The sequence below is a fragment of the Hemibagrus wyckioides genome, linkage group LG11 (genome assembly GCF_019097595.1).
Source record: "Hemibagrus wyckioides isolate EC202008001 linkage group LG11, SWU_Hwy_1.0, whole genome shotgun sequence".
Classification (NCBI taxonomy): Eukaryota; Metazoa; Chordata; class Actinopteri; order Siluriformes; family Bagridae; genus Hemibagrus; species Hemibagrus wyckioides.
The window spans coordinates 10688352-10702916 of record NC_080720.1 but is presented as its reverse complement, the minus strand read 5'-3'; the positions used below and the strand labels follow the sequence as shown (position 1 = coordinate 10702916).

Sequence of the window (14565 nt, the reverse complement as noted above, 5' to 3'; positions counted from 1 at the left end):
ACCATTGTTGTGGTACAGAGAGAGAGAGAGAGAGAGAGAGAGAATCCTGCCATCTGTGTTCTGCATTATTGACAGTTTGGTATTCTTAGGCTTAGAAAAGCTTCATTAAATTATATCAAGCCCCAAAGCTGTTGAGTAGCAGTATACTGTTTATTTTGCCACAGGTTAGGTCATTTATGGTTAGGTTCTGGATGAATATTAAATAGCTTATACTGAATAAAAAGCATCATCTAAGCAACGATCAGGATATGTCGACTGTGGATCGTTCTCTGATGCTCAGGCCACTGCAGAGATTTCCTTCAGGAACTTCACAGTAAACACCAGCAACTCACAGCTTGATGCAAAATTGTGTTGCAGATACAGTAGGCCAAATGAAAAATCAGCAAACAGCACATCAGGCTCACAGCGCTGTGACATATTTTCTGACTCTCAGCTTGGCATGCGTCATTACAGTACTGATCAAAGTCATTATGGTCAGGTTTGAAATAGATAGTCTAGTTGATTCATTGCTATATGTTGATTTGTTTCATTTGGGTTGCTATTAAGTGTTCTTCCTCCGAATGATGAATTGTAGCAGTCAGCAGTTGTGGAATTACCTCACATTCTGATTTAGTGAAACTCTAAATCTGACAGAGCGTAAATTTAAGATTGTGGAACGGGACAACCGCTCGCAAGTTTTTTGGCTCAGATGAAGTCCTTTTGAACGCCTTCATTTCACCTTGTTCCAGAAATGCCTTCTGAACGTCGTCACTAAAAATTATCTATTTTTTTTTTTGTTGTCATGTTCGAGATTATACGGCAAGCACGTTTTATTCAACTTTCAGTAAAAGAAAGATTTAAAGCAATCCATTTTGGCCCACAGTCATGTAAAGTTGTTCATGTTGTGGTCCAGGTGTCCAACTGGTTCGGAAACAAACGAATCCGGTATAAGAAGAACATCGGAAAGTTCCAGGAGGAAGCCAACATGTACGCAGCCAGAACTGCAGTGAATGCGGCCAACGTGTCAGCTCACGGCAGCCAGGCAAATTCCCCCTCCACCCCCAACTCAGCAGGTGGGTAAATATACACGCACACGTCTCACAGCCATGTGTTAATCACACATTATCCCACATCCCATTATTACATGATTCAATACGCTTTATTTTTGCAGCTGCAAAGGTGACTCTCAATGGTCCAATAGATAAAGGTTGAACTAACAGAGGTTAAGTGTAATTGTCTTCAGCGTATACACATCTGAGACTTACCTCATCCTTTCAGTCAAAATAGCTTTTAGAAATATGTCTAAGCGTTAGTTTTCATTTCAGCATTTCTTTGTCTTCAACTCTCAGTATTTAGAACTCAGTGTGTCTCGGTGTCAATATGGCCTCACGGAGACTCTGTATCATGGAGAATGTGTATCAGATTTAAATGTATGACCCCATTAACACTTGTCATTTCATGCACTTTGATTGTATCTTGTTGAGAGTTAAATCACACATATTTACACTTCAAGTCAGCGATCACATGCCAATTATCCCATTACAAAAACTTGTTCCATGTTTTCAGATGTTTTCTGAATTCCTCATCATGACATTTTGTGCTGTGTTTAATCGCGTTAACATTAAAAACAAAAACACGAACATCTGCATTCACAGAGCTTGTGCGTTGTCAAACGTGGCTTGGAGATGCATTCACACTGTGTAACATGTGGCTGAAACGTGTTGAGGTGGTTTGTGGTTTGAGCGAATCTGGTAGTAAACCATTTATACTAAAGACATCAGTTAAAAAGTGTAAATGGTAGTTTATGAGAGCACACATGTAATGATTTCACTGGTCAATTGACAGCACCATGGTACACAAAATAGACACGTGTTCAAATATATCGAGCACGCGAATTGTGTAAGTGTAGCAGCTCTCTTGGGATTACTCACTTTTATCACCACTACTGTGCGGTTCAAATCAGCCATTTGTCCCAAAAACCATGAAAGACTCTAACAGGGGGTCATTCTTCCTCAGTTTACCCTTTATGGATTTTGGTTCACAGACACAGCTGCAAGGAGCGTGGTAGTCACTTCATAAACCTTTCCCGCAATGTTTTATTAGTCATGAAGATGAGTGTGAGCTGTTATTGGTTGAACTGAGGTTATCATGTTTGTATAAAAATGTAAAATGCCTTGTAATTCAGTTTTACAAGGATTTAAATTTCATTGAAATCCATTCTGGGCTTGCTTTAAATTTTTTAAACAGCAGCGTATGTAGGACAAGTACTTTCCTCCATTAGCTAGCTAACACTACAAGTTGCCTGCTCTTGCTTTAAACCTGTCCTACAGTGTTATCTCTTGCTCAGCCTTAGTGCTGATGCTCTGCTCTCTATGGGCTGCTCATTCTCTCTGCTCTGTTACGCTTGTCTAACTGTACTTCCGCATGTGCTTTTTCTCCTTCTCCTCTCTCTACCTCTCGCTCTCTCACTCTCTCGCTATCTCATTCTCGCTCTCTCTCTCTCTCTCTCTCTCTCTCTCTCTGTGGTCTTTGTGCTGCTGCTTCTTTTTCCTCTTTTCTCTCTCCCTCCTCTGCTCTTAGGTTCTGCTGGCTCTTTTAACATGTCCAACTCTGGTGATTTGTTTATGAGTGTGCAGTCTATGAATGGCGATTCATACCAGGGGGCTCAAGTGGGAGCCAACGTGCAGTCGCAGGTACAGTACACATCAGTCTGGTCACCTCATAAGCTGGACATTTACTCAAATAATTAAGACACTTGGTGGTGTATAAAGACAAGAGCAGGCTACAGGGAGCAGATATGTACATGTAGACAAGCAAGTCTGAAACTGGTATCATGTTATTTGGAAATGAACCGAGCCGATGCTAACTATGAGTATTTATTTCCATCTTTAAGCTCATCATTAGCTTATAATCACGGGACATCCTCTCACACAAACCTTTTCAAACAGCTTCTGCCACGATTACAGTGATGCGCCAAGCTGTAATTAATTTTGTATCGAAACCGATTAACATGGGCTCTCTAATCAAGGTGCTTAGTAATGAACCTCTGTACTTATAACACAGATAGGCATGTTAATTGCATGCAGATATTACATGTAGTAAATAGCTCAAAAGTCGCTGAACAATTTGTCATAATGAACAAAACTATTACAGTATTGTTTTTGAACAACACGTTTAAAGATACACAGTTAACATCTCTACCGAGCAACGTCAATGTTCACAATAAAATCACAGACATTAAAACAGGAACGTATCATAAATTCACAACAATGAACACAAAACGTCTTACATTACAACAAAAGTCCAGTCACCTTGACTCACTGCCACAAGAATTATGCAGATGTTCTGTTTTACTCTTTTTCATTTGTTCCCATTTTAGCTAGTTCTCTATGTGTTTACATTGTTTATGTGATTGTGTTTACTTTGAATCGGTGTTTTCTTTGTCTCGCTCATTGCTGCTATGTTGTCTGACCTTGTGCTTTTTTCTGTTAAGTTTTGTTTTGCTGCTTGTGCTTTCCCATCGACCTTGCTTTGTTTATTTGTGTGCGTATGTGTGTGTCTGCTCTGACCTTGTTATGTTGTTTATTGTGCGTTTTCAGGTGGATACCCTTCGCCATGTTATCAGTCAGACAGGAGGATACAGTGATGGCCTCACAGCCAACCAGATGTACAGTCCGCAGGGCATCAATGTAAGAAAACAGAAATTTACTTTTTTTTTCCCAGTGCCCTCTACCAATTATTTTAAAGCCATAGGGCTAGGAATGGCACTCAGTGGAACATGTCTGATCCACAGTCACCCAGTGTGATCGGCTGCGTGTTGTTAACGCCACAGGGCTCGGACACACCCGTCACGTCCAATATGATCTCTCCAAACACCTGCACTGACACGTGCCACGCTGAGCAGTTTGTGTGTGTGTGTGTGTGTGTGCTGTGTGCTGTGAACAGGTGAGATGGCCTGCACTGAGCATCCCCTCCCCACCTAGACCTCATAGCTGCCCGAAGCCTAACTAAAAAGGCTGTAAGGAAAATACTATATCTTAGTGCTAAAATTAAATCTAAGCTTGTGGCCCTCTTATGTTCGCCGCCTTTGTTGTCCCTCTCATCATCTCCCTAATTTAATTATTTATTTCCTTTCGGGCGGGGGGCGCTGCTGCTGGGGTTTTGGTGCGGTCGCAAAATTCACAGCGACAAGCCATGTGGTAAAGGGGAAAATCGATCAGACAGACACACGGGGAGCCGAGTGCGGACTTGGGACAGCAATCCAAGCACATTGCTCAGATCACATTCGCGCAGAGCTAATGGCCCTGACAGCGTAAGAGAGCGAGGGGGGGGGTGGAGAGAGAGGACAAGGAGGAGTAAGGTCAACGGCTGTGCTGCCATGTCTTGGCCCGCGTTCTGCTATATGCTAATGAGATCGAAGCCGTTCCATAAGAAAGAACACGGATGTATTCAAATCCCAACCAATTCCTCCACTTCCTTCGCTCTCCTCCTGCAATTCCGGGGGAATCAGGGATGCTCAGATTTGATTTTTCTTAAAAACAACAACAACAAAAAAAATAGAGGCAGATTTTAGAAAGTAAAACTCATGAGTTGTCCAGACCAAATATCTGAGCAGGCTTTCTTTCTTTCATAGTTTTATAGAATATAAAATAAAGGATCTTTAAATCCTTTTTCTAAAACCTGACATAAAATCAATTTTCTACTTTTACTAAGAAATCTGGCAGAATTTCTCACATGATAACTGGATTAAAAGATTAAAAATAAATAAAAAAAATGAACTGTTCCTCCTCATCTGTATATCACTCACATGTTCAGTCTCAGTGGCCTTTAGATTTAACAGCAGTTTTAGTGCAACAATGAAATGTGAAATCCCAAATAGTCATTTTTAATTAAAAAATAATTTATTTTTTATTATTCTAACGACAATCCGCAAAGCACAAATATTCGTCTACTTAATTTGCATTCTTTCCTGAATTAATAAACGTTAATTTAATGGTAGTCTGTTGTTTATATGCAGGTGGAAGTAGAGTGCATATTTCACATACGACGGCAGTGACTTTGTGCTAAAAGCCGACTTAACGTCTAAAGATGAGGAATCTTTTTCAGACAAGTGATTTCCCTCTTTGTTCGCTATGTTGATAATGGCTCATGTAGCGTTTTATAGCAGTAATTATGCCTTCAGTAGAAAATAGGAACGTGGCACCGTAACCGAACACGTTTTAAGATCTTTTTCTGCTCTCCTCCATTTTGTTTGATTACAGACTGCCTCGGCTCTAAATAACAGGCTTGGAGCTGAGTGGCTGCCGGCTGCCATTTCCAGCCTTTTTGCTATTAATATCCCCAAATGCTCTTTAGCAGGCCTGTCTGCAAGAGGAGAAATGGCTTCTGCGCCTCGCATTGTGTTTTCATTTCAATCTCCAAATGTCATAATTTTCCACCACCGCTTCCTTCTTTGTTTCTTCTGGGAGTGTTATATGGTGGGCCACTTCATCCCAGCTCAGTATTATGGTGTGTGTCAGTGAAAGTGACAAGCATTTAACTCTGTCCCGTATTACACGTCTGCAGTGCTTCCCATCTTCCTGGGCAAAGCAAACACAGTATATTTATATTCTCAGCAGTAAAGCAGTATTTCCTCCATTTTATCTATCTACCTGTCTGTCTATCTATCTATCTATCTATCTCTCTATCTATCTATCTATCTATCTATCTATCTATCTATCTATCTATCTATCTATCTATCTATCTATCTATCTATCTACAGAATGCACATATATTGTTTCAGTTACCACACGCAGAACTGAATGGGTTTTTTGTTTGCTTGTTTCCGTCGATCTGTGTAAATTCTACTGTGTGAGATCAGGAGATCCCAGGAGATCAGCAGTTTTTGAACTACTCAAACCAGCTCATTGGCACCAACAACCCTCGCTACGGTTAAAGTCCCTGAGATGACATTTTCCCCCAAACTGATGAGTGAATAAATCAAGCTCTCGACTTGTAACTGCAAGAACTTATGCATTGCATTGATGCCAGATGATTTGCTGATTGGTTATTATATAACACCTACAACTATCACCGCATGAAATAACAGTTTCGTTCACTTCTCTAACGTATATGTTCTTCCGCAGGCTAATGGTGGATGGCAGGATGCTACTACCCCCTCCTCAGTGACCTCACCCACAGAAGGACCCGGGAGTGTTCACTCTGACACCTCCAACTGATCCCCGCATCACCTCACTCCTTCTTGTTCCCTCACTACTGCACAAACCATGGACTCTCTTTTTGTTCTGTCACTCGCAGTCGTTCATCACTAGGTTTAAATAATGCACTCACTAGCTCACTAAGCTGGGTCTCTGCCATGCTTTTGGAGTGAATCAGTTTGTTTAACCCAAACACACACACACACACACACACACACACATTTCTATTCTCAAATACAGCCCTCGATTTGTATTAACCCCTTCAGATCTTTTTTTTTTTCTATCCTCAATTATAATTCATTCTAATTCTTCTTCACTAAATCTCTGTCAGTCTTAAATAGTATTTTGATGCAGCTCTTACAGTCAGTGGATTGAATGGGAAAAAAAAAAATCCTTCAAACAAAAACCGAGCCATTAGAATGGAGATGGGGTCTGAAGGGGTTAATACGTAAGATCACACTACCTCTTAGATAAACAACATAAACAACAAATCATAACAATAAGCTGATTTCTAGAACAGAAGCGATGGGGCATATGATGCCCCATTTTCCACATCGAAACCTTTTCACATTTTTATCATGGTAAGAAACCGTGAACATTTTCTGTGTCCATAGTGCCAAAGTATTTTTCTACATTTTAACACTCATGACTTGCATGTTCATTTGACGTGATCATATCTTCATGTTGTAATATAGGGACATACTGTATTATAAAGACATATTTTGTATCTCAGTCTCTCTCTCTCTCTCTCTCTCTCTGTTTCTCTCTCTCTCTCTCTCTCCGTCATGTAACTTGAAATTGATTTTTAATTAGGCTATACAAACATCGCTTGTCTTTGATTCCTAAAAAACCTCTTTTCTTTAAAAAAAAACACAAAACAAACAAAAAAAACCAAAAAAAAACAAAAACATTTTCGTTGCTTTCTGTGTATAATCTTCACCAGTGACAATGCCGTAAAGGCTTTTTTTTTTTTTTTTCGCAAATGAAGACGTTTGTAATATCTTTGTCAGTCACCTGACGACTAGGAGTTTAAGATTCACCAGTTTACGTGATTAAAATTTAGAAACCCAACCGCATCAGCTAAAGACGAGCCAAATGCTGCTGTGAACCAAAATTCCCTTCCGTAATAAGAGGAAAGCGATCTGGAATAACTTTAAAGCTACTGTATTTTACAGACTATAAGATGTTTTCAACCCTCTAGATGGTGCTCCGATTTCTTTGTTTTTAGGTTAACGTTAGACGGCTTACCCGAGAACGGTTAGCATTATGACTGACTGTACAAGTCTTGATTCATTTTATGAATAACTGTAAAACTGTGACACGAATAGCATATGTTTCATACAGGTATCTGTTCTATATGACTGTATGGTACACTACCATTAGCTTGGTGCTAACATAACATTTTAACAAGAGGTAGCAATATTATAGTGGCAGGACGGATTCACGCGCCGAGTGCTAACCTACGGCAACACTGACATGGCGATTACATATTGAAGAGGGTGCATCTTATACTCCAGAGTGACTTATAGTCCGGAAAATACAGTAAATTTGTCTATGTGATTGATTTAGGAAAAAAAATTTTTTTGTCCTTCTGAATAACATCCAGAAAACAGCAGAGGTCTTCACAGCTACATATAACTAATCGGATGAATTCTAATAAATTTCAATGTGTGACTGTTGCGAAGTCACCTTCTCGTTTACATTTTTATGCCATTTTTCATCCGAGAACCGAATCACCCCAATTGAGAACAACTGAACCTTGCTTTTAGTTTCTGGTCTTTCTTGGTGACAACATATCACATACCTGTCATTACTTTGATACCAAAAAAAAAACAGCAGACATGCCCATTTTGTTTATCCTCATCATTTGAACCAATGTCCACGTTGTAAATGATGTATTATCTTCTGTATCCGGGCTTGTTTCTTAGCGAAAGCCCCAGTTCTTCGTATTCAAAACCAAAAATGCAGTCCGAATTCAGTAGTGTTTGTCGAAAGAAAACATGGCACAAAAATGCAGAAAACATTTTGCGTATATTTTTACGTCGTCACGTTGTGAATATGCCTAATGCGCTTTTCTTTTTTAGCTTCAGCTCTGTTACATTTTTCCCCTTGTTTCCGTGTGTGTTCTTGCTTTAGCATAATGTGAATTAGCCCAAGAATGCGCTATGTACGTAGATGTGCACCTTTTTCTTCTTGTTTTGCTCTTTTGAACAGAGTATAAAAACGATACATCTTGTGCTTCATATAAGCGTGAATCGGGTCTCCAATGGGCAGGCTGCGTCTTCGAGGAATCTTTTAGGATTCGATGGACATATTAGATATGATATTCCGGAAAGAAGCAAAGTAGACAAGGCCGGGGCTTGTGGCCAATTTAGAATAAAGTGTAGAACTGCACACCGATCTTATCACACTGAAGAAACTCAAGTGTGTTGTGCATCGCACATCGATTATGATTCTATCGTGTTACTTGTAGCAAATCAACAAAGCTTTTTGTCACATTAAGCGCTGTAATTTATTTAGTTAGATGCACCATCCATCACTAAGCCATATCATGACATTTTATAATGAGCTCCCATTAAGAAAGAGGGCCCTTTATTTCTGTGTGTCGAGAGTCCAGCACACTTTGCTGATTTCCTGATCTCTAATACACCTGCTAATGGGCTTTTAAAGGGAAAGTATTGCCAAGAAGGAAAATGTCATTTTGTTTGGTCAAATCATCTAACTCTCCCAGACTCTGGACACACAGGGACACTCCTGTTTGGCTGCAGGAGACGGAGCGGTCAAGCCGTAGTAACCAGCTCCATCAGCATAGATTATTATTCTAGCGGTGATTATTCTATTATTCCCTCCTCAAGAAAGCGTAACCGCAAGTGTTAGCGTAGACTATTCACTTAGACGCACCATCCAACGCCAAGCTAGATAAGATTCAATAATAAACATCCGTGTTGATTTGTTGTAACCCAGAGAGGCCTAACTGTATGTCTGGAGTTTAACACGCCTTCTAAACCTCGGCTTCAGCCAATGAGTCGACTCACCGTTTGTGTTTGAGCAAAACAAAAAAGTGCTGAACTCCATCCATTCACACACAAACACAATTGGTCAAATCTGGGTTGAAGAGTGATGTAATAACCCTGAACCCACCCACACACACACACACACACACACGCGTCTCATCGCCTGCCCAGTTTCAGCGTATTGTTGAAAGCTTCATGTAATGATGCTTTTAGTTTTTTTGCATATGAAGCAATTTGTAAAACATCAAATGTTTACTTTGTTGCATGTCTTTTGTTCTTTAAAAAAAATCCTGCAGTGTTTTTGAATGTTTCTTTTTTTTTTTTCCTCCTCCTCCTCCTTTTTTTCTTTTTTCTTTTTTTTTTTTAATAAATAAACAAATAAATAAATATATATAAATAAATATATATATATAAAGTGCGGAGACTTTCTCTTGCTGAGTTTTAACTTTTAAGATCTCTGCATATGTATAATAAGGAATACAACCGGAACAACAAATTATTGTCTTTTCGATTCCAACTTGTTTTTGTGAAGGAAAAAAAACTAACAAGGTGTAGGTTTTCTGGTCTCTTAATTTGTACTGGTAATGCATATTCCAAATAAATAGTTTCTTTTGTTGCAAACACGGATGCTGTCCTTTTTTCCTCCAAGTATTAGTATTAATACTAATTTATTTATTTTAGTATTTATTTAATACTAAATAAATTCTATTTAATTGTTGTGCATTTATTTATTAAAGCCCTATCTGCCCTGTTCGTCTGCAGACACGAGCTCACAGACACCCGTGATTGCCTAGTGTCACTGTGATTGACAGGAGAGAGTGTAGGTCATCCCTCCCACACAGATAATAGAGCATGGCCTCTTAATTTTGCTGTGGCATGATCTTACAACGTCCTGAAGTTTTGGGTTTGCACCACAAGCTCATTTCTATTTCCCAAACTATTGCGTGAAAATAAGTAAGATTTTGATGAACATCCTGATGTTCTCACCTGCAGCTTTGTGTCACTCAAATGCCTTTAAACCGGCCGCTAGTATTGTGTATCCTGTCTTTAGTTGCCATGGTTTCACTGATAGGGCCAAGCCAGGAGAGAAATTTCACTGCAGCCTGGACCTGGTGTTATTTCGCCTTAAGTGTGAGTGATCGGCTGAAGCACTAACGCACGTGAAAAACGGGTGATGTCACTGCCGAGCGTAACCACTAATCCGTGATGTATGATTATTAATGCACGGCAGGAAGAGATGTAGGAAAAATGTAGATACGAGAAGATTTATTGATGAACACCTTACATCGAACAGCCATGAAAAACTAACTGCTAACCTTCATTTTTTTCCATCATCATTATACATGTGTAACTAATACAGATATTAGATAGCTAGCATACATTAGTTTGGCTACACAGCTGTCTAGCTTAGCGTGCTAGATATTTTCCTGTGACCGGTGTCATGTCGCCATGATGAGTTTTTGAGGTTTGAAATGTAGCTAGTTTTTGAGTAAATGGCTGGACAGTCCGTTTACATACACTAAAGACAGGAAAGTGGTGGAAATGCATAAAATAAGAATTCACCATTTACATTTAGGGCATTAGGCAGACACCCTTATCCACAGCTACTTACATTTTTTGTCTCATTATCTATAGAACTAAGCAATTAAGGGTTAAGGGCCTTGCTCAGGGGCCCAGCAGTGGTTTTGGTCAGTAGTCCAACTCCTTAACCACTAAACTACCACATCCCACATTTGTTTGGTCTATTAACATACAGCTATGTGATGTTGATTCCAAATCATTTCCTTATTCTCATCTCGCTAGACTTCATTGTGTTATGCTGATTGTAATAAAAGATGAAAATCAGTTCACAGAAGCTTAACATATATTACTTTGCCCACCAACAACAAGTACAGCAACAACTACAGCAGTCAATCAATCTAGAGGCAAGATTACATGTTACCTGTCCTCATGTGTAACCAGCGACAGGTTTAGCGCAGGCTTGTCCGCTACTCAAATCCACACAAGCTATCTACGAAACTAGAACAGCACTGCGGTTTTAACAATGATGAACAGCATCGATTTATTTCATACCCAGGCGATATAGCCCTTCATAATTTTATTTGTGGTGGAAAAACATCTACAATGGTTGTGTGCATCATGTACATAGCTACTGATATTCACACAAGCTATCTACACCATGCACACACAACCATTTTAGATGTCATTTCTCCACAAATAAAAGGGAGGGGTATAAAATAAATCCACACAGTGCATCATTGTTAAAACCGCCAGGCCTTTTCTGAACTCGTCCAATCGAAACACTTCAAGATAGTAGCACATGCATGACCTTTACAAGTCTGGAGAAAAACAAACATACATCCATTATTCCGATCTTACTCGTAGTTGCCAAATCGCTTCTAATCCACCGACTCTGCAGTCATAATGATTTCTTTGCCGCAACACTGGTCAAGTCCATTGAGTTCAGAGTAACAGCAGTATGCTAGCAAAAAAGTACACGATACATTAAAATTCAAATAAAGATCAAATATGAAACATACGTAAGAAATAGCATGATATCATGAACCTAGACATGTTACTATGTCGAACTGGATTATTTGTGTGGAAGTGCACAGTCTGCAGTATTCTGTTTATACCAGACAGATTTGCTAACGACTGCAAAGTTCAGTTTATTAATGAAGAATACATTTTGATGTTGTGGAACATCCAAGAAGTAAGTTAGTTCCTGTCAACACTTTTGATAAAATGACACTCTCTCTCTCTCGCTCTCTCTCTCTCTCTCTCTCTGTGATTGTACGGAGAAACCAGAAAGCATAAATTCTTCTGAAGACCTTCCCCTGCTGGGAAACTTTGCAAATCAGTATCAGTTACAAAGCAATAAAAGATGAGACTCATTCCGTACATCAGCACATCAACGTTTATCTGTTTATTATAATGTGAAGTGTCCACCCTACAGGTCCTGGTGTAGAAGCTGTTACTATATAAACCATCCTTACATTATGAGCAGTGCCAGGTGAAGTGATGATTTCCTCATCATGGCACCTGTTAGTGGGTGGGATATATTAGGCAGCAAGTGAACATTCTGTCCTCAAAGTTGATGTGTTAGAAGCAGGAAAAATGGACAAGCGTAAGGATTTGAGCGGGTTTGACAAGGGCCAAATTGTGATGGCTAGACGACTGGATCAGAGCATCTCCAAGACTGCAGCTCTTGTGGGGTGTTCCTGGTCTGCAGTGGTCAGTGTCCACTAAGTCCTGTTAGATTCCTTTAAGTTCTGTAAGTTGCTGTCCTGTAAGATCTCGGTGCCAGATACGACAGCACAGCTTCAGGGATCTAGTGGAGTCCATGCTTCAATGGGTCAGGGCTGTTCTGGCAGCAAAAGGGAGACCAACACAATATTAAACAGGTGGTCATAATGTTATACCTGATCAGTGTAAACTTAATGTTACAGCATGAACTAATGTCCAAGCCATACGGCCCTACAGAAATAATAGAAATTTTCTGACCAATCAGATTTGAGAATTCAATTACACGATGTATAAAAAGTTTAAAATTTAAGGGAGATAATGCTGTACTTTCAGGGTAATGTTCCTAGGGCGTAGTGATGGTATCATGGCATTGTCAGTCTCAGTCTATAATAATTATGTATCATTTTGAATTGTCCCTGATATACTGTTATACAGCAGGCTTCATGTCCATGTTTCAAGTTAAAGTGCTGCGACTGCAAGCACAAAAAGATCTTTCAGAAGTGCTCCCTTTTGTTAATTTTCCAATTAGTGCCTCACTTGGCAAATCATGTCACATCATTACCATTGTGTCACCCTGTACACTGAGCTGCAAAGTCAGATGTCACGACGTTCCAATGTAATCCGGCCCGGGAAGTGTCATAATGTAACCTTATGTCAACAAATATTCATGTCACTTGACAAAAACTTACATAATATTTTGACAAACTGTCAGAAAAAAAAAAGCCTTTCTAAATGTTTGTGTAGGTTTTGTCATAAAGGGCTTAAGGCATGGTGTCCTCTAACACCATGAACCCTACCTTTGTTTTGGCATAGGAGCTGTGCAGATAAATAGAGATAAGCATAATAGTGCATGAGTCTCTATACAGTGCTGAATGAGTAACCAGCATTGCTAAAGTGACAGAAAGAAATAACAGAGCTGTGTTTTTGTGAGCACTTCCTTTCAGGTAAGACATAATCTACAAATGTTTCTTTTTACGAATAATAATTTTTTTTAAATTGACGCCGCTCCAGCATTACATTTACTTCAGGAAGCCGTATCCTGTGAAATAGGTAGTCATGTACTGTAATATGATGTGAATGTTGCCTTGTTGGAGAAAAGGCAGGTTATATAGGCTAATTACTCCATGCCCTTTAAAAAGGGGTCATGGTCATACCACACTGTGGGACACAGACTCACACATCACTGCGCTGTCATTTTTAACTGCACAAAGCATTTTTGCGCGCTGGAGCAGGGTGTGTTTTCTCACCCCTCTCATTTAACACTGCGTCAGAGAGGGTGTTGAGATTGTTTTGGAAGGACAGACGGTCTGTGATGCCTCCTGGGCATGTGGTGCGCTTTACTCACTTTTTATAGGATGTTTCCCTGACAAGAGGATGAGATACTGCGTAGAGCTGATACCATTTAATCTTGAAATCTTACTTTCAAGCTAGAATAAATCACTTCTTCTGGTTGCCACTTCATCAGGAAAAGGAAAGTGATGAGACCAGAGATATGTGTTTACTGACACTGTCTAATTGCACTCCAGCACTCCAGGAACTTACCTCACATTTGTACTTGTATAACATTTTATACATGTAATAGCCAGCTAGATAAATAGATAGATGGGGATGGATGGATGGATGGATGGGTCAAGGTGCATGGATGTATGGATGGATGGATAGGTGTGTGAATGGATGGATGGATAGATGGATGCATGGATGGATGGATGGATAGGTGTGTGGATGGATGGATGGATGGGTCAAGGTGCATGGATGTATGGATGAATGGATAGGTGTGTGGATGGATGGATAGATGGATGCATGGATGGATAGATTGATGGATGGATGGATGGATGGATGGATGGATGGATGGATGGATAGGTGTGTGGATAGATGGATGGATGGATGGATGGATGGATAGATAGGTGTGTGGATAGATGGATGGATGGATGGATGGATGGATAGATAGGTGTGTGGATAGATGGATGGATGGATAGATAGATAGATAGATAGATAGATAGATAGATAGATAGATAGATAGATAGATAGATAGATAGATAGATAGGTGTGTGGATGGATGGATGGATGGATGGATGGGTGGATCAGGGTGGATGGATGGATAGATAGATAGATAAATGGATGGGTGGATA

The 14565-nt window shown here is 39.8% G+C and overlaps 1 protein-coding gene across 2 annotated transcripts in view; it reads left to right on the top strand.

Annotated features, from left to right (window-relative positions):
• The window catches only part of pbx1b (pre-B-cell leukemia homeobox 1b), a 70645-nt gene extending 60840 nt beyond the window's left edge, over positions 1 to 9805 (top strand). Inside the window, exons 6-9 of one of the 2 annotated variants that reach the window (XM_058403499.1) lie at positions 893 to 1052; positions 2560 to 2672; positions 3579 to 3668; positions 6105 to 9805. In XM_058403499.1, coding sequence (XP_058259482.1) covers positions 893 to 1052; positions 2560 to 2672; positions 3579 to 3668; positions 6105 to 6197 — 456 coding nt within the window. In that variant the 3' untranslated portion in view covers positions 6198 to 9805. The remainder of the gene's footprint in view (positions 1 to 892; positions 1053 to 2559; positions 2673 to 3578; positions 3669 to 6104) is intronic. The other variant, XM_058403500.1, reaches the window with a different exon arrangement.
• The last annotated feature ends 4760 nt before the right edge of the window (positions 9806 to 14565 follow it).